Source organism: Staurois parvus, unplaced genomic scaffold, assembly GCF_062004578.1.
Source record: "Staurois parvus isolate SC_StPar_1 unplaced genomic scaffold, SC_StPar_1.0 ptg001036l, whole genome shotgun sequence".
Lineage (NCBI taxonomy): Eukaryota > Metazoa > Chordata > Amphibia > Anura > Ranidae > Staurois > Staurois parvus.
In genome coordinates, this window is record NW_028318832.1 from 182,655 (window position 1) to 203,153 (window position 20,499).

The 20,499-nt window shown below is 46.3% G+C and overlaps 1 protein-coding gene across 1 annotated transcript in view; it reads left to right on the top strand.

The window, feature by feature from the left end:
* LOC149441018 (NACHT, LRR and PYD domains-containing protein 3-like) overlaps nt 1-20,499 on the top strand; it is a 116,015-nt gene that overhangs the window by 72,742 nt on the left and 22,774 nt on the right. The window contains exons 5-7 of the mRNA XM_089657854.1: nt 430-2,155; nt 5,616-5,762; nt 14,764-14,934. Coding sequence (XP_089513980.1) covers nt 430-2,155; nt 5,616-5,762; nt 14,764-14,934 — 2,044 coding nt within the window. The remainder of the gene's footprint in view (nt 1-429; nt 2,156-5,615; nt 5,763-14,763; nt 14,935-20,499) is intronic.

Here is a 20,499-nt window from a genome sequence, read left to right on the forward strand (position 1 = left end):
CAAAGGTTGTACTAGCAGCTTGAGTCACATTGATTAGGATGTACCCCCTGAAATAAATGTGTTTTGATTTGTCATGTGACTTTGTGTCATACGGCACATAAGTGGCAGCAGTGTGAACCGGGGCTTATAAAAGGCCCCATGATGGGAGTTAGTGAAAAATGCCCCAGGACCAATAGAAAGGGCCCCAAGGCCAATAGAAAGGGCCCCAGTGGTCAGGGGGACCCTTCATGGTTTCTCTTTGCTCCTCTGCTCTGGCTGGTGTGTCCATAGTTTGGATGCTTCCACAATCCTCCAGTATTTCATGAGATATCTTCTGTTAGGGTTCCACTCTTTGGGTTTCTAGTTAGAATATAATATTCCCAACTCTGTTGTATAAATACTATTTCATGTGTGTATGAGGAATAAAATATTTTACTTTCTCTCATAAAGACTTCAGAAAGAAACACAAAGTGTCTATGAAAGAAGCATTCCAGAAGATTAAAGAATATAATTCCTGTAGGGGGGAGACTGTTCATCTACAGAAAAGATACATCAAGTTACCAATGAGAAAAGGACCCCAGAAAAAAAAGGGAACAGAACAAGAACTAAGGAGTTCAGGCAGAAGACATCTACAGACCATGGAGAAAAGACCTTCTGATGGATCCTCCCCAACCACAATCCAGGCCCTCTTTGACCCTGATGAAGTTGGTTGTATCCCTAAGATTGTGGTGTTAGAAGGACCTGCTGGGATTGGTAAAACAATGACCTCCAAGAAGATCATGCTGGACTGGGCCTCTGGGAATCTCTACCAAGACAAGTTTGACTTTCTGTTTTATCTGAGCTGTAGAGAAATCAACACCATCCCTGGAAACATAAGTCTTGTGGGACTTTTATCCAGAGCCTGCGGACTAGAGAGTTCAGATGACCTGGCTTCTCTTCTAGAGGATCCTGAAAGTCAAAGAAAACTTCTCTTTCTAGTTGATGGGTTTGATGAGCTGAGATGGACTCTGGAGGAGAAATCTGAGGTTTGTCATGACGTTTTAAAAGAAAACCACAAGGAAATAATTCTCCAAAGATTGCTCAGGAGACAGGTTCTCCCACATTCTTCTCTGATCATCACCACAAGGTCACTGGCCATGAAGAAACTTAACACATTCATTGATGATCCTCACAATGTGGAAATCCAGGGATTTACAAGGAATGATCGAGAGGAATATGTCCGTCAATTCTTTGGAAATAAGGAAGATGCAGACAAGGTTCTCGGTATAATAAAAGACAATGAAGTTCTGTACACCATGTGTGCCGTCCCCATCACATGCTGGATTGTCTGCACTGTAATGAAACAAGAAATAGAAAAAGATTTGGGTTTAATTCAGTGTAAAACGACGACTTCAATTTACCTTCTCTACCTGGAGGTTCTAATAACCCATCACAGCAAGGAGCAGTCTGTACGCAGGAAACAAACCTGTCTGAAGAAGCTGTGTGCTCTGGCCAATCAGGGAGTTCTGCAGCAACAAATCTTATTTGAGAAGAAAGATCTAGAAAGACATGGACTTTCTCTGTCTGAGGTGGAGTCTGTATTTCTGAATGAGAACATCTTTCATTGGGACGTCCGCACCCAGACCTGCTACAGCTTCATCCACCTGAGTGTACAGGAGTTCCTTGCTGCTCTGTATTATGGGCTGGATGATGGGTCTATGGAAGGTACTTTCCTCCCGGAGATCTGTGAAGGGGAATCACTCCGTGGCCTCATTTCCGATGACTCACATTTATCATTAGCTGTACAATTCCTGTTTGGTCTCCTAAATGAAGATCAGGTGAAGACATTCTCAGAGATCACAGGAATCAACATCTCACTCCGAGCCAGACCTGCCGTGATGGAATGGGCCAAGAAGGACATTGATCGGAATCTCTATACTCAGACCATCTTCTGTCTGTATGAGACTCAGGATGAGGACTTCATTAGGAGCGTCATGTCTGGTTGTTCACGTCTGAAGCTGGGGGGCTCATCTACTGATCGCTTCTTGATGAAAAGTAATTATTCCAAGCAGCTGAGCTATTGCTTGAAGGCTTTGAAGAGAGAAACTTTTCAGTCTTTATCTTTTGCGTGGCTCCCTGTGGATCCAGAGTGCCAGAAAATGCTGTCTCCATTCCTACACAGGTGTCAGGAGGTCTGGTAAGTGAGTGTGAGGATATCCTAACTGAATGTAGAGAATGGGCAGGAACCTGCATACAGTATAACGGGGATTATCAGACATGTTCTCCATCTACCACACGTGTTAGAAGTCCTGGGAACTCATTCTTTCCTCAGTCCTCTGCCCTGGGTCACACTGGTGGGATCTTTCCAGCGACATTCTGGTGACATGTAAAGTCGCAGGTGAAATGAAAACACGCAGATTTTATGGGGTTCTCTCTTAATTGCTGCACCTCTAGTCGCTGCAACAACAAAAAATACTTCTTGTTCTACTTTTGGGTGATTCTTGAGCTTCACGCCTCCCATAGACTTCAATGTAAAATCACCAGCAAGTCATACATTTGTCTTCATCTTTGTGGTGACTTTGCTGCGACTTCTGAGGCAGTGCTTTATTTACCCCTCACCTCTCCTCCCTGGTCATCCTTGTTGCCTAAAAACTTCCTCCCAAGCACATCCCATTCACACCTGAGCGTAAAAGACACGCAGGTGCTGCGCACATTTTTCTGCATTTTTCATGTGTAAACATACATCTCGTATGGTGAAGCCCATTCACTTGAACAGCACAGCAGCCCACAAGAGAACACATGCGTTGCTGTGCATTGTGAAACATGTGGCAATGCGTGTTGTGTTTGCGCTTCTTCTCAGTAAAGTGGCCCTGAAGTGACCCCTGGTCACCAGGAAGTTGGAGAGCAAAGTGGAGATGGAAGTCGCTGCGACTTTCATGTCAGGAGAGTGAGAACCAGAGCTAAATGGCCGATCCACAGATATCACCTGATACAGGACTTCTGGGAGAATCCCACCATTTACATCAGATTAACCCTTTCCCTGCCCCTCCCCCAATTATACCATTCATCACACACATGATCACATGTCACCCACATGTACCCCATCCCCCAAAACTCTGCATGTACTTGTAGCAGAGGATCTGGAGGAGAAAAAGATGGTCTTTGTGTGAAGGATTTACAATTTGTGCCGAAGTCACCAAAATTCCCGGCAATGTTTGTAATATGTGTGAGATGTCAGCTTCCATCTGTGGCCTTTCACAGGGTGAATGTAACATTCCCTGACATTCCATCCTAAGAGAACATTGTCCTAAGAACATTCGACCAGAAGAGCGAATAATGTGTGGAAGAGCTGAGCTCCGTGTATGGAGATTCCTGAGCTCCCCACTGGCAGTGTCATGGATCCCATACTGCAGAGGGAACCGCCATACCGAATCCAGGAGATCGATCTCTGTACATTGTATGTTCCGTATAGGAGATCGATCTCTGTACATTGTATGTTCCGTATAGGAGATCGATTTCTGTACATTGTATGTCCTGTATAGGAGATCGATCTCTGTACATTGTATGTTCTGTATAGGAGATTGATCTCTGTACATTGTATGTCCTCTATAGGAGATCGATCTCTGTACATTGTATGTTCTGCATAGGAGATCGATCTCTGTACATTGTATGTTCTGTATAGGAGATCGATCTCTGTACATTGTATGTTCTGTATAGGAGATTGATCTCTGTACATTGTATGTTCTGTATAGGAGATTGATCTCTGTACATTGTATGTTCTGTATAGGAGATTGATCTCTGTACATTGTATGTTCTGTATAGGAGATCGATCTCTGTACATTGTATGTCCTGTATAGGAGATTGATCTCTGTACATTGTATGTTCTGTATAGGAGATTGATCTCTGTACATTGTATGTTCTGTATAGGAGATCGATGTCTGCACATTGTATGTTCTGTATAGGAGATTGATCTCTGTACATTGTATGTTCTGTATAGGAGATCGATGTCTGCACATTGTATGTCCTGTATAGGAGATCGATCTCTGTACATTGTATGGTCTGTATAGGAGATCGATGTCTGTACATTGTATGTCCTGTATAGGAGATCGATGTCTGTACATTGTATGTTCTGTATAGGAGATCGATCTCTGTACATTGTATGGTCTGTATAGGAGATCGATCTCTGTACATTGTATGTCCTGTATAGGAGATCGATCTCTGTACATTGTATGTCCTGTATAGGAGATCGATGTCTGCACATTGTATGTTCTGTATAGGAGATCGATCTCTGTACATTGTATGGTCTGTATAGGAGATCGATCTCTGTACATTGTATGTTCTGTATAGGAGATCGATGTCTGCACATTGTATGTCCTGTATAGGAGATCGATCTCTGTAGTAGACGATTCAGTACACTTAATATTTATGTCTTCTGACCATCAGCTCCATCTAGTGGCCATAATGCAGTATTTTCCGGATTCACTCTCTTCTTATGACTGGAGATAAAATCTTCTCTAACTCTTCAGGTTGAATGTAATTGGGGCGATTTTCTCTTCTGATCGAATGTTAGGGAATGTCACATTCACCCTCTAAAAGGCTAAAAGGCAACATTTCACACAGATTCCACACATCACAGAGATGATTTGTGACTTTTGTGTGAATATTGAGCCATTCACAGGGCCCTTCTATAAATAATCGCCCCAACAATGATTTCTAGGGCACACACACCATCCAATCTCCAATCTCTCCATTAAATCCAGTATAAAGGACGAGGCTGTGTGGAGATAATAAATCACAAATCTGTCCAAAGGTCGATCTCTTGTGAAATGGTGAGAAACTCGTCCGGAAGGTTCCCTCTTCATTCCCCCTTTTCCTATCTTCCAATATACAGCACAGACCCCCAACATGAAAGGATGATAGCGGGGGTCTTGTTATTATCAGGACACATATAGAGGGTTCCCCTAAACCTGTATGGGGGGAGATGAGTGGGGGAGGGGAATGATGACTGCAATCCCTCCCATCTCACTTCATAGCCCCCAGTATTGGGATATTATGTCCCATCAATAGATTCTATGACCTCCCCAGTGTGTCTGCACCTCGTAGAGGTTGTCCAGTGTTCAGCAGTGGTGCCGACTGACCTATCGCCCTCCTCCTGCCGGGTCAGGTGTGAGCTGCGAGTCATTCATTGGTGGACAGGAATGGGTGTGTCCAGCCAATGGAGGGAAAGCTTAGTGTTCAGAGATCTGGGGGAGGGAAATAATTCCAGGGGTGTGACATCATCACCCTAACATTGGAGGGACCAATTGTCTGCAGAAGTGGGCGGAGATGGGAATGTCTGGACTGCATTGTATATGTTAACCAAAGTGGTGTTCCAGGATTTCCCAGAATGTGTTGATGAATGGAACCTCTTGTGTAGGTAGTCCGGAGATCCTGTATATACAGTACATATATATATATATCAGGGGCATCGAACGTTTTGTCTAGAGTGTGACTTCAAAGATCGGTCATAGCCACCAATGACATCAGGACCAGCATGAGAGTGTAGAGCCGGAGGGAAGGCAGCCATGTGGGAGGGAAATGTTGGGTGTTACATTGTTATCGTGTTGTCAGAGGTCATACATTCCTGGTGGTAATTATTGTCTCATTGTTGGTTTCAGGTTTCTCTTATGTAATATTTCCAGTAAAGATTGTCCGGGAGAGGACAGAGCAGAAGATGATGAAGTGTCCTCCTCCTCAGAAGATGAATCGGATCCTGCTGATCTTTCCTTTCTGATGAACCCGGAGAGTAAAATTCAGACATTACGGTAAGTGAGATCTGTGATCCTGCAGTGATGTGACGTCTTGTGATTGTTCCCGTCTCTCGGTGGTTCCTGATATCTCTGGGTGTCCTCCATCCTCACCGATGTAGAATCTTCCATCACCTTCCTCTTCTCATGTCTTCTCCTCTCTGAGGGAATCTTTCTCTCTGTGATCTCCTCCATGGGATTTGGGGTTCTCCTTGAAGTAGACCTGTGAGCAGGCTTTGTACATATGGAATGAACATCCCTATCCATAACAAGCAGGAAATAGGATCCAATACAAACCCTTAGGGCTCGTTCTCACGTGTGATTCTGAAGGAGGAAGCAATGCTCACTAACACTTCTCTGGCATGATGACGTCTTTTCATTGTGTCTATCAATGCTAAATAAATAAATCGCTCTCACTATCGCCGCGTCCTCTCCCTCACTATCGCCGCGTCATCGATCTCACTATCGCCGCGTCATCGCTCTCACTATCGCCGCGTCATCGATCTCACTGAGCCTTTAAATGGTCTCTCAGTCTGGATCAGTGGGAATCACAATCATGGGAAAGACTGCTGGCCTGACACCATCACTGACACCCTCCATAAGGAGGGAAAGCCTCAAAAGGTCATTGCAGAAGAAGTTGGATGTTCCCAAAGTGCTGCATCAAAGCACATTAATAGAAAGTTATGTGGAAGGGAAAAGTGTGGAAGAAAAAGGTGCACAAGCAGCAGGGATGACCGCAGCCTGGAGAGGATTGTCAGGAAAAGGCCATTCAAAAGTGTTGGGGACTTTCACAAGGAGTGGACTGAGGCTGGAGTCGCTCTCACCATTTAAATTGCATTACTGAAGTAAATGAACTTTTGCACAATATGCTCATTTTTCGAGTTTCACCTGTAGATTAAAAAATCTGATAATTTAAAAAAAAACAATATTTTCTACTTTCGGTTATAAAAAAAAATCCAGTAAACTAAAATTTGTCATAAGTTTTGGCCAAAATATATTCTGCTACATGACTTTGATACAATAAATCCCAGTAATTGTATATTAATTGGGTTGTGTGTAAGTTATAGCGTCTACAGACTGTGGTATACATATGATGAAGATGGCAGCCGGGGCTCTCCTGGCGCCGGCAGCATGACGTCACAGCGCTGTAGTCCCTCTCTGGCGCATTTCGTGCAATGGCACGTAGTCATAGGGGGTGACGTCACGCCACCGGCGCCTGGAGATCCCCAGCGGCCATCCTCATCTTTACACATGGTCAGTGGTTTTGTCCCTATTGTTTTGTATGGTACTGTTACAGAAGCGTAGGCAGGACAGAGCACACGGAGAAGATGGGAACACACAAAGCTTTATTGAAACAACAAAATGACAGACACTCAATGGGGAAATGGCAGGGAGGGTGATGTGTTCGCAAACTAGGGACGATTCCGGGCACGGGGGGTCTTCGGCGACAGGCAGGCAACCCACCCCTGGACAGGGGTCTCGGGCAATAGCAGGCAATCTCCCTCCAGGCTTGAGACCTCAGCCGAGCTCCCTCCATGACTGGACAGCGGATTGGGGACTCGGGCCACAGGCGGGCAACCTACCCCTGGGCAGGGGTCTCGGGCAACAGGCAGGCAATCTCCTCCCTGGGCTTGGGGCCTCAGCTGAGCTCCCTCCATGACTGGACAGCGGATTGGAGACTCGAGCAACAGGCGGGCAACCTACCCCTGGACAGGGGTCTTGGGGACTCAATGGGACTCTAGCTGTGGCGTCTGGCCTGGTACAGCTCCCACCCAGCTTTCTAGGGACATCGGGTTCACGGGGACTCAACGGGTAGCGATGGCTCAAGCACTCAGGGGCATCACAGGTAGCTATACTCCGGGCACGCCATGGGGCAGTTCAAGTAAGGGTAGTCTAGGCGTGTAGTAGGGCAGTTCCTAACCCAGGTGGTCTGTGGGCACTACAGGGCCAGCTCAGGACACGGGTGGTCGGTGCACACAGCAGTGACAGTTCAAAACACAAGTGGTCGGTGCACACAACAGGGACAGTTCAAAATACGGGTGGCCGGTGCACACAGCAGGGACAGTTCAAAATACGGGTGGCCGGTGCACACAGCAGGGACAGTTCAAAACACGGGTGGCCGGTGCGCACAGCAGGGACAGTTCAAAACACGGGTGGCCGGTGCGCACAGCAGGGACAGTTCAAAACACGGGGGAGGTCGGTGCGCACAGCAGGGACAGTTCAGGACACGGGTAGTCTGTGTGCACAACAGGGAAAGTTCAGGACACGGGTAGTCTGTGTGCACAACAGGGACAGTTCAGGACACGGGGAAGGTTGGTGCACACAACAGGGACAGTTCAGGACACGGGGAAGGTCGGTGCACACAACAGGGACAGTTCAGGACACGGGGAAGGTCGGTGCACACAACAGGGACAGTTCAGGACACGGGTAGTCTGGGCGCACACCACAGGCAGTTCATGGCTTCTAGGGACAATCACGGTAGGTGACATGCAGACGCTCAGCAGCAGGCGGCTTCCAGGGACCCTCACAGCAGCCGGCTCCTCCAGGGGCCTAGCAATCAGCAGCAAGGGCCCTCACGGCAGCCTGCTCCTCCAGGGGCCCAGCGACCAGCAGGCAGGGGCCCTCACGGCAGTTGGCTCCTCTAGGGGCCCAGCGATCAGAAGGCAGGGGCCCTCACAGTGGCTGGCTTCTCGAGGGGCCCAGTGACCAGCAGGCAGGGGCCCTCACAGCAGCCAGCTTGTCCAGGGGCCCAGCAATCAGCAGCAAGGGTCCTCACAATGGCCAGCTTCTCCAGGGGCCCAGCGATCAGAAGGCAGGGGCCCTCACAGCGGCCGGCTTCTCCAGGGCCCTGTGACCAGCAGGCAGGGGCCCTCACAGTGGCCAGGAACAGCAGCGGGGGTAGCATGGCCGCGGGGTCTGACCTTGGAAGAGGGGGCTCATGCAGAGCTGCAGAGACTCCCACCCTGGGACATTCAGCGGATGAAGCAAGATGATTCCAGCAGTGTGCACAGGAACAAAGAGGGCAGCTGATTCCTGTGCCAGTCTATTTAAAAAACCATGTGGGACGCGGCCGGGTTTCCTCGGCAACGGCCGGCCCACCACCATTCATGGAAGCTACATGGACATCGGAATGTGCAAGGGGGGAGGGAGGGGTGGAGGGATATGGCGGGGGATGGGAGAGGCACTGGCACTCCGTGACAGGTACATATGGAATAAACGGTTCCTGTCAAAAGAATATTACACTCTTTGGCCTCCTCTGTTTTTTGGGGCTCCTTGTGAGCTGTCTATATCTGCAGGGCAGCTTCTCCTAGTGTGCCAGTGTGTACCAGGCAGTGAGGGGTACCAGACCGGACCAGACCTGACCCACATAAAGATTTCCAGTGTGATGAGGTTATCATCTCTATATGCGCATTTTGGTTGCGTATCTGGTGAGTGCGCAATCTTTTCACAGTATTTTCACATCACCATATTGGATTTAATTACTGGATTTTGAAGATCATCAGAGATCTCCTATGCACCTTCATTGTGAACTATGTTGGGTTGATGTGTCCGGCACTATTCACTTTATTGGTCACTCCTTAGTGGCAATTTATCTGCACATTGTCACTGGACTTATTATTATATTTCTGATTATATGACATATTTTGGATAAAGCATGTCTATTTCATTTATGTGAGATATTACGAGATTTTATAAGTGGATATTTTAGCGCTGCACCCTGCTTTTTATGTTTTCATGCTGAATATTTGTCTGCAGCCTTGGACCATCCCTCTGCCTTCCACGTTGACTGACCCTGGCCTGGTTACTGACTATGCCTCTGCCTGCCGTCTGGATTGTTTCTAAACCACGTTTCTGCCTTCCACCTGCACTGACCTCGGCCTGTTAATCGGCCATGTTTTTTGCCTGACGCTTGAACTGGTCTTTTGCCATGCTACTGTAGTAATGGGTGCAAGATAACACCGGGGTCTCACATATGTGAGGGGCTTCAGAGTAGAGAGAACCAGTTTTTGGTTGTCACCGGTGATAGGACTGATGTCTGTCTGTAGCCAACCTGTCCTCGCTCCTCTTTAGCACCGGATCCGGGGAAATAAAGCCATTGACACAGAAGTGTTGTCAGCCGTATTTCTGAAGTGTAATCCGATGTGTTCGGGGTAATATACAGAAACAAAATAGACGTCTCTTAGTCAGGATAACCAATAAAGCATTACACTCTTATCAGTATAGTTATGTGAAAACAGAAACTACAGAAGCTGAGGGGCCCCATATAAGATATTTCCCTTTACACAGAAATGAGAGAAAATTCCTGAGAAACAAAACCTAAGCTGTTCCATATCTAACATGGAGGCATTATATAGAATGGATGCCAGTTTAACCACTTGCTGAATGACGGCTTCACTGCGGCTGGCCAGTTCTGGGAGGGTGTCATATGACGTCCTCCCAGAACACGCCCTCCCGCGTGACCCCAGCAATCTTTTACCAATCACAGCAGCCTTTTACCATGTGATCAGCCGTGCCCAATGACACAGCAGATCACCGGGAAATACAGTTGCCAGTTATCGACTGCACTTTCCTCACACTTTCAAAACATGAGGAAAGTACTGCCAATAACCAGAAATTGTAGCAGTGCCACCCACCAGTGCCCATCAATGGCCACCAGTGCCACCCACCAGTGCCCTTCAGTGCCGTCCACCAGTGCCACCAGTCAGTGCCATCAGTCAGTGCCACCCATTAGTGCCCATCAGTGCCTCTTATCAGTGCTGCTTATCAGAACCCATCAGTGCTGCCTATCAGTGCAGCCTCATCAACGCACATCAGTGAAGGAGAAAGATTAACTGTTTGCAAAATATTATAATAGGAACAAAGGAAAACCTTTTTTTTTTCAATTGTTTTGCTTTTTTTTGTTTATAGTGCAAAAAACCCCCAGCGGCGAGTAAATACCACCAAAAGAAAGCTCTATTTGTGTAAAAAAAAAGATAAAAATTTTCATATGGGTACAGTGTTGCATGACCGCACAATTGTCATTCAAAGTGTGACAGTGCTGAAAGCTGAAAATTGAGCTGGGCAGGAAGGGGGTATAAGTGCCCGGTAGGGAAGGGGTTAAAGATACATCTCCTTACAACCGGGATTTGTAATTCCTGGATCAGAGTCTCTTAGTCCGGAGGCTTTGAAGTGATTGGGTAGGATAAAGCCTCTACCCCTGTGGCCGGGTCTTACGTGACTGAGGCCTTAAGCCTGATGTTCCTTCCTGCTGCCTGGACCAATACTGTGCTGTCCATATCTCTGCCTGCTGCCTGTATGGACCCAGGACTTTTTATGGACCATGCTCCTGCCTGCTACCTGAACCAGTTCATTGGCTGTGCTGACCATATCTCTGCCTGCTGCCTGTATGGACCCAGGACTTTTTATGGACCATGCTCCTGCCTGCTACCTGAACCAGTACATTGGCTGTGCTGACCATATCTCTGCCTGCTGCCTGTATGGACCCAGGACTTTTTATGGACCATGCTCCTGCCTGCTACCTGAACCAGTTCATTGGCTGTGCTGACCATATCTCTGCCTGCTGCCTGTAATGACCCAAGACCTTTTTTTGGACTATGTTCCTGCCTGCTGTTTGGACACCAAGTCCCAAACTATCTTGCCATGTAGTCTAGGCATCTGGGGGACTCCACGTGACTATCTTTTCCCTTGTAAATCTGAAAATGACATGTATAGCCTGTTGCCATCTCACAGGTCTTCTACATATTGACCCCAGATCTGGTACACTTGCTGGGGAGATACTGTTTGAATGCAAGGCGGCCAGAAAAATTAATGAGGGACTCATCCAGGCAGAAGTTTTGTTGGGCAGTATAGACATTATAAGGTGATTTACGAGGGGATACAATCAATTTCTGTCTGTCTGTAGCCCAACCTGTCCTCGTTTATCTCTTACCACCGGATATGAGGAAATAACAATCTCCTAGATTGTAAGCTCAAAAAAGCAGGGCCCTCGATCCCCTCATGTTTTGCATTGTATTGGTATTGTTCTGTCACATGTTCTGTCCCCCTTTGTAATGTACAGCGCTGAGCGAACTATCGGCGCTTTATAAATACTGTATAATAATAATAATAAAGCAGCTCTCCACACAGAAGTGTAAAAGAAGTATTTCTAAAAGTTTAATACAAAGCAAGAGAAGATCTACAGAAACTCAACAGGCATTTCTAAATCAGGATAACCAATGAAACATTCTACTCTTCTCAGTATAGTTACGTGAAGAACAGAAACTGCAAATGGCTGAGAGGTGCCATATAAAGTGCATCCACTTACAGAGAAATGAGATTCATTCCTGAGAAATGAGACTTACTGCCTACATGTTGTAGGCATATACACAGTGTGTATCATAGATATAACTATATATATATAATATGAGGAAATGTACTGTATATACATTCATGGATGTGAGGTTGGCATTCATAGTGGGCCAGATGAAGTGCATATTTTACACACCAAAAGGATAGCCAAGGACTCCTTACTATGTTAATATATGTACGCGGTAATGACCTTCCCTTTGTTGTGTTGGGGTAACCTGTGTTTGGGTACATATGTGGAGTGAAGTGCTTGTCATTGTACTGAATGGGAAAAATGTGTATATCAAGGAAGCTTCTTTTTGGTTAAGAGACACAGATGACAGGACACAGGAAGGTTCTCTGAAGGGTTCTAATGATTGCCTGTCATCTGCCTCATCTGTACCTCCGCTGGGAGAGGAGCTTCTTCCTGTCATTAATATGGGAGGACAGGTATAGATCATAACTCCCATTATTGCATGCATGGAAGTGACCTCGGTGCATATTACAGATCGGACATATGATGGACGGTGTCGGATCTCTATGCTTGATATGAAGGATCTTACATGGGACTCTGAGGGTTGTTGTTATTATTATTATACAGTATTTATAAAGCACCAACAGTTCGCTCAGCGCTGTACATTACAAAGGGAGACAGAACATGCAACAGTATGAAAACAATACAATGTGATACATGAGGGGTTCGAGGGCCCTGCTTTTTCAAGCTTACAATCTAGGAGGGAGGGGATGGTGGCACAGGAGGAGAAAGCTGTGGGGAATGGAGTGGTAGGAAGAGTGGAGGAGGTCGGCAATTAGCAGGGGGTGGGGTAGGCTTCCCTGAAGAGGTGGGTTTTCAGGGTGCGCCTAAATGAGAGGAGAGTAAGTGATAGTCTGATTTGGGTAGGGAGTTCCAGAGGATAAGCGATGTCCTGGAGAAATCCTGGAGGCGGGCATGGGAGGAGGAGACCAGGGAACTAGAGAGAAGGAGGTCTTGTGAGGAGCGGAGTGTGCGTGCTGGGCGGTACTTGGATATTAGGTCAGTGATGTAGTTCGGGGCAGTATGGTGGATGGCTTTGTATGTCAGTGTTAGGATTTTGAATTTGATCCGTTGGGCAATCGGAAGCCAGTGGAGGGATTGGCAGAGGGGGGTGGCGGAAACAGAGTGGTTGGTGAGGTGAATGAGTCTGGCTGCCGTGTTCAGGATCGACTGAAGCGGGGATAGCCAGCGGCGAGGCAGGCCAGTGAGGAGGGAGTTGCAGTAATCGAGTTGTGATATGATGAGGGAGTGGATGAGCTGTTTAGTGGTTTCTGGGGTTAGGAACGTGCGGATTTTGGCGATGTTGCGGAGGTGGAGTCTGCATGAGTTTGTTAGTGATTGGACTTGGGGCTGGAAGGATAGGTTGGAGTCCAGAATGACAACAAGTACTCTGGCTGGTGGGGTGGGCCTGATGGTGGCATTCTTGGATGTGATGGAGAAGTCAGTGGGGGGGTGGGATCCGGGCTGGGGGGAGGACAAGGAGATCAGTTTTGGAGAGGTTCAGTTTAAGGAAATGGAGAGACATCCAGTCTGATATGTCGCTCAGTAGGCTTGTGATTCGGGCGGAGACTGAGGGGGTGAGGTGAGGGGTAGAGAGATAGATTTGTGTGTCATCGGCATAGAGGTGGTAGTTGAAGCCGTGAGAGTGTATGAGTTGGCCAAGAGAGGAGGTGTAGATGGAGAAGACAAGGGGCCCAAGGACGGAGCCTTGAGGGACCCCAACAGAGAGGGGGAGTGAGGGGAAGGTGGTAGCATTATAGGTAACGCTGAAGGAGCGTTGTGATAGGTAGGACGAGAGCCAGGAGAGAGCAGAATCTCTGAGGCCGAGGGAGTGTAGTTTTTTGAGGGGGGGGTGGTCGACTGTGTCGAAGGCCGCGGAGAGGTCGAGGAGTAGGAGCACTGAATAGTGGACATTAGCTTCGGCGGTTAGAAGGTCGTTGGAGAGTTTGAGTAAGGCAGTTTCGGTGGAGTGGAGGGGACAGAAGCCGGACTGTAGGGGATCGAGGAGGTTGTTGTCGTTGAGGTGAGAGGTGTTCATTGTAATATTTACAAATATTCAGCCGGATTTCTGTCATCTGTAACAAATATCTTTATCCGAATAAATGCATCTCTCTAGAATACAACTATTAGTTGCTGCAGGAAAGCACATAGATAAATGCACCCTGGTCATCTGGAGAAGGGCTGGATCTCCATGTTTGATATGAACTATCTGTTGCAAATATCTTCATCCGCTCAGTTTTATGGATTGCTATAGTTGTGTTCATAATTTAGGACAACATTGGTGCCGTGACCCGGATTAGTTGTTACATTAATGTTAAGACAACACTGACCAAGTTCCCCCTGAGTCCCCCTATGTCAGGCCTTGTCTGCTCCTGTTCAGTATCTGCTCATCATTTCTCTGTGTGATCTCAGTAATGATATGGGAGACATTCTACTCCAGAGACAAGCTTCCTACAGAGTGAATGGACTGCTGGAGAGATTTACACCCCTCCCCCTTCCATGGATCATCAGAAGGGGATTTACTGACTTTTCTCACCTTGATGATGGAACCCCATTATCTTCTTCCTTCTTTCTTTTCTATGAGTTTTATGATGACCATACCCTAAGAGTTGTTGGTTCTTTCCCTAATATACTCTCATGTGTCTGTATTTGTCTCTGCAGGTTGGTGAGATGTGGTCTGACTTCCTCCTGCTGTGATGATCTCCGCTCCATTCTTATCACTAACCCATCCCTCACCAGACTGGATTTATCACGTAATAATCTCCAAGACTCTGGAATGAGACGTCTGTGTGAGGGACTCCGTCATCCTGGCTGTACTCTGCAGTACCTAAGGTGAGAATTCTACTATAAATGATCTCATATTCTGCAGGACTCTGATATAAATCTTCTATGTGAGGGACTCCGAGATCCAGGAGATGAGGGGAGAATTCTACTATAAATGATCTCATATTCTGCAGGACTCTGATATATATCTTCTATGTGAGGGACTCCGAGATCCAGGAGATGAGGGGAGAATTCTACTATAAATGATCTCATATTCTGCAGGACTCTGATATAAATCTTCTATGTGAGGGACTCCAAGATCCAGGAGATGAGGGGGGAATTCTACTATAAATGATCTCATATTCTGCTGGATTTTGGGATAAATCCTTTGTGAGGGATCCAGACACGTTCCCTAGATGACAGTTATACAAAGACAGACTTCTTGGCAGGTTACACTGGGAGACGCCATCATAGTCCTTCAGGTCACTGGCTGTTATTGCCTTTCATCCATTCCACCCTCCACTGACTATCAGAGATCAGACTTCATGTCTGTCGAGGTGGATTGTTGTTTGGATGATATAAAAACACAATGAAGTTTATTTGGCCCATAGAGACTGAGTGATGACATTTTGTATCCAATAAACACGTCCAGATCTATCCATCTACCAGACAAATGTTGTGTTGTAGTCTTGTTTGTAGAACTTAGAACATCAGATGTGTACTGACTAGTAGGGATGAGTGACTCTGCCCTGGTTCAGTTCCCTGCAGGGTCCCACTGAAGGGGGAAGAATGAGCACCCCTCAAACCATACCAGGCCACATGACCTCAACTGGGGGGGGGGGGGCTTTTGGGCAGGGGGACTTCCTCCCAAAACAGCTTGTGCTCATGTTGATGGGAACAAGGGCCTCTTCCCCATAACTCTTGCCCAATAGTTGTGGGGGTCTGCAGGTGGGGGGCTTATAGGAATCTGGAAACTGCCTTCAAAGGGGGCTCCCAGATCCCAGAAACCTCATGTGAATGAGTATGGGGTGCATAGCAATCCTACTCAAAAGAGAAAAACAAATACAATCTAAACTGAGTGATTAAAAAAAAAAAAAAAGAGCTGAGCAAAATGTTGGCGCTATATAAATCCTTAATAATAATAATTCACAAAAAAAGTGTCAAAAACTAAGTAAAAACACAAACCTAGTTTTTCACAAGTCCCTGATAAAGAGAAAAAAAAATCTCCCCAGTGCCATTAGTACAGTGTCAGTGTTTTTTCTTTTTTTTTGCACTGATCACTGTATTGGTGTCACTGGGATGTCAGTGACCCCAAGTCAGTTCCCCCCCAGTGTCAGAATGTCCACCGCAGTTCTGTCATAAGTCACTAATCGCCTCTATTATTAGTATAAAAAAAATCCCAGTATATATACACCACCATTTGTAAACGCTATAACTTTCACGTAAACCAATTAATTTACACGTATTGGGATTTTTTTTAGCAAAGACACGGAGCAGAATACATTTTGGCCAAAATTTATGACGAAATTTGATTTTTAAATTTTTTTTTACTGGACATGTTTTATAGCAAAAAGTCCAAATATGGTTTTTATTATTGTATTTTTTTTTTTGCAAAATTGTTGGTCTTTTTTTTTATAGCACAAAAAATAAAAAACGCACAGGCGATGAAATACCAAAGAAAGAAAGCCTAATTTGTGGGAAAAAAAGGAAGTAAATTTAATTTTGGTGCAGAGTAACATGACCGCGCAATTGTCAGTTAAAGTGGCGCAGCGCCATAACACAAACCACTTCTGTAATCGCTTCCTGATTGCCCTATAGTAGAAATACTGCTACTGCGTGACACGGGTGCACAAAATCACATAGATATACATGATTCACGCTCCCGCAGTTTTCATGCCTCTCCCAGATAGCGTCAGATTGCCCGTCAGTACACCAGTCATCACATTTAACCCCTTGATTGCCAGGAAGACACTCATACACAATAAACCTCCATTGCTAGTATAGTGTCTGAACGGATCAATATCTTTGATCAGATCAGCACTATACCAGCGTTCACATTAGTATAGTATCCCCCAAAAATGCAGTGTTAGCGGGATCAACCCCAGCACCTGCCAGCACCTGCATTTAGCCCCTACGCTTACCCCCCTTCTCCCCCAGCAAGTGCAGTGTCAGTAGGTCACTGTCACTTGATATATTGCACACAAAACCGCAGTGTTGGCAGAATCAGGCCTGATTTCTGGTAGCATTTGTCGGTAAATTCTGATGACTCTCATATGCAGCAGAGTGCCAGTACTAGTGCCGCGCTACCTTTTGGTGAACTGGCGAGTACCAGCGGCCTAGTATATCCTGGTTTTTCACATACCAGCACTGCAGTATCACTTGGTGATGTGGCAAGTCCCATAAATGCAGTACAAGCTGGTGCCGTGGTGAGCACAACAGGGGCAGACTGACAACTCATGGGGCCCCCGGGCAATAGGGGATCATGTGGCTCCTGTTTCCTTGCCCAAACTCAAAAAAGCCTATGAAAAAGCTACCAGGGGCATCTCATGGGGCCCCCTACTGACCCCGGGCCTTCGGGCAGTGCCCGAGTTTCCAAATGGTCAGTCTGCCCCTGGAGCACAAGTATTGTCCTGCAACCACCAAGAATTCTCACACAGCCCCTTAAAACCCTTAGTATCCTTCTGGATGTGCTTGCAAATCCTGATTGGCAGCCCACAAATTCTGCAGCACCTGTACTTCCCCTATTCACTGCCCAACCCGGAATTCAGGTGGAAACAGCAAATTTAACTCCTCCCCTTGATTTTTTGGAGCTGTTTTTTTTTTAAAAATCTGTATACATTGATTGTGGATCAAAGCAATTTATCACCGCCAACAGTTTCTGAATTAACATTTTTTTGGGCCTAACCCTCAACATGGGCATTACCCAAAATGAATTGCGGTTGTATTGGTCCACAGACCTGATTCATCATATGCCGTGTTCTCTACTGCCATGGCCAGGCAGAGATATGACAGTATAATGTGTTTTATGCATTTCAATGACAATGCACTCTGCCATCCTCGGGGTGACACTGAATTTGACGGCTCCACAAAATTCAGCCCCTCGAAAATCACCTTAGCCAAAAACTTGCAGATGTCTATACTCCCCAACAAAAAATCTGCGTTGAGGAGTCCCTCATTAATTTTTCTGGCCGCCTTCCATTCAAACAATTTCCCAGCAAGCGTGCCAGATATGGGGTCAAGATGTAGGAGACTTGTGAGAGGGCAACAGGCTATACTTATAATTTTTGGATTTACGAAGGAAAAGCCCCCCTGGATGCCCAGACTACATGGGGAGCAGTGACAAGATAGTTTGGGACTTGGTGTTATTCCTCTTCCATATGGGGTACCACTTATACATGGACAATATTTATTCATATGTGCCACTATATAGACATTTGTACAATCTTGGAACTTTCGCATTTGGCATCATGTGACCTAATGTGTGCCCACCATTAGAAGGGGGTGGATGCAGGGCGGTATATTCTAATGGTGGGCATACCACACACTTTCTCTGGCAGAGATTTCTTCTCTATTTCATTCATCCTACAGGCTGCATACAAAAAAAAGAACATAGCATACAGTGAAGGAAATGCATATTTGCTCCCCGGCTGATGTTGAATGTTCGCCCCTCACAAAGAAATGATCAGTCTAAAAATAGAGTGTTCGGTGTATTGTAACACTGAGAGACAGAATACAACAACATATTCAGCAGAAATGCGTCTAACAAATGATGACGGATCTGCATGTTCATGAGGGAAAGAAGGATTTGATCCCCTTCACAAAACATGACTTAGTACTTGGTGGCAAATCCCTTGATGGCAATTAGAGATGAGCGAATCGAAGTAGGCGAAGTGGAATTCGTTTCGAATATTAGAAAAATTTCGATTCGCGCCGAATCCGAAAATTAGCCTACTTCGGATGCGCGAATCAAAATTTTTCCTAAATTGGCGGCGACATGTGCGGCGACAGAGCGGGGATGTCTGGGAAGGCGCGCAGACAAGGCGCGCTGACCCATAATGCATTCATTCATGACATGTGATCGCATTAGCCAATCAGCAGCCAGCCAGCCAGCACTGTGTAATGGTCGAGCTTTAAATGGCGGCCATTTTAGAATTCTCCATTTGCCTCCAGTCATTCAACAGAGGCAGACCTCTCTGTATTAGGGACAGAGTTAGGGACACAGAAACGTTACTTAGGGACAGAGAAACGTTACTTAGGGACACAGAAACGTTACTTAGGGACACAGAAACGTTACTTAGGGCCACAGAACCGTTACTTAGGGCCACAGAACCGTTACTTAGGGCCACAGAACCGTTACTTAGGGACACAGAAACGTTACTTAGGGCCACAGAAACGTTACTTAGGGACACAGAAACGTTACTTAGGGCCACAGAACCGTTACTTAGGGCCACAGAAAAGTTACTTAGGGCCACAGAACCGTTACTTAGGGCCACAGAACCGTTACTTAGGGCCACAGAACCGTTACTTAGGGACACAGAAACGTTACTTAGGGCCACAGAAACGTTACTTAGGGACTCAGAAACGTTACTTAGGGCCACAGAACCGTTACTTAGGGCCATAGAAAAGTTACTTAGGGCCACAGAATCATTACTTAGGGCCACAGAATCGTTACTTAGGGCCACAGAATCGTTACTTAGGGCCACAGAATCGTTACTTAGGGCCACAGAAACGTTACTTAGGGCCACAGAAACGTTACTTAGGGACACAGAATTGTTACTCAGGGACAGACACTGAATTGTTACTCAGGGACAGACACTGAATTGTTACTCAGGGACAGACACAGAATTGTTACTGAGGGACACAGAATTGTTACTGAGGGACACAGAATTATTACTGAGGGACACAGAACTGTTACTCAGGGACAGACACAGAATTGTTACTGAGGGACACAAAATTGTTACTCAGGGACACAGAACTGTTACTCAGGGACACAGAATTGTTACTCAGGGACAGACACAGAATTGTTACTGAGGGACACAGAATTGTTACTGAGGGACACAGAATTGTTACTCAGGGACACAGAATTGTTACTCAGGGACAGACACAGAATTGTTACTGAGGGACACAGAACTGTTACTCAGGGACACAGAACTGTTACTCAGGAACACAGAACTGTTACTCAGGGACAGACACAGAATTGTTACTGAGGGACACAGAATTGTTACTCAGGGACACAGAATTGTTACTCAGGGACAGACACAGAATTGTTACTCAGGGACAGACACTGAGTTGTTGCTCAGGGACAGACACAGAATTGTTACTGAGGGACACAGAATTGTTACTCAGGGACACAGAACTGTTACTCAGGGACAGACACAGAATTGTTACTGAGGGACACAGAATTGTTACTCAGGGACACAGAATTGTTACTCAGGGACAGACACAGAATTGTGACTGAGGGACACAGAACTGTTACTCAGGGACACAGAACTGTTACTCAGGGACACAGAACTGTTACTCAGGGACAGACACAGAATTGTTACTGAGGGACACAGAATTGTTACTGAGGGACACAGAATTGTTACTCAGGGACAGACACAGAATTGTTACTGAGGGACACAGAACTGTTACTCA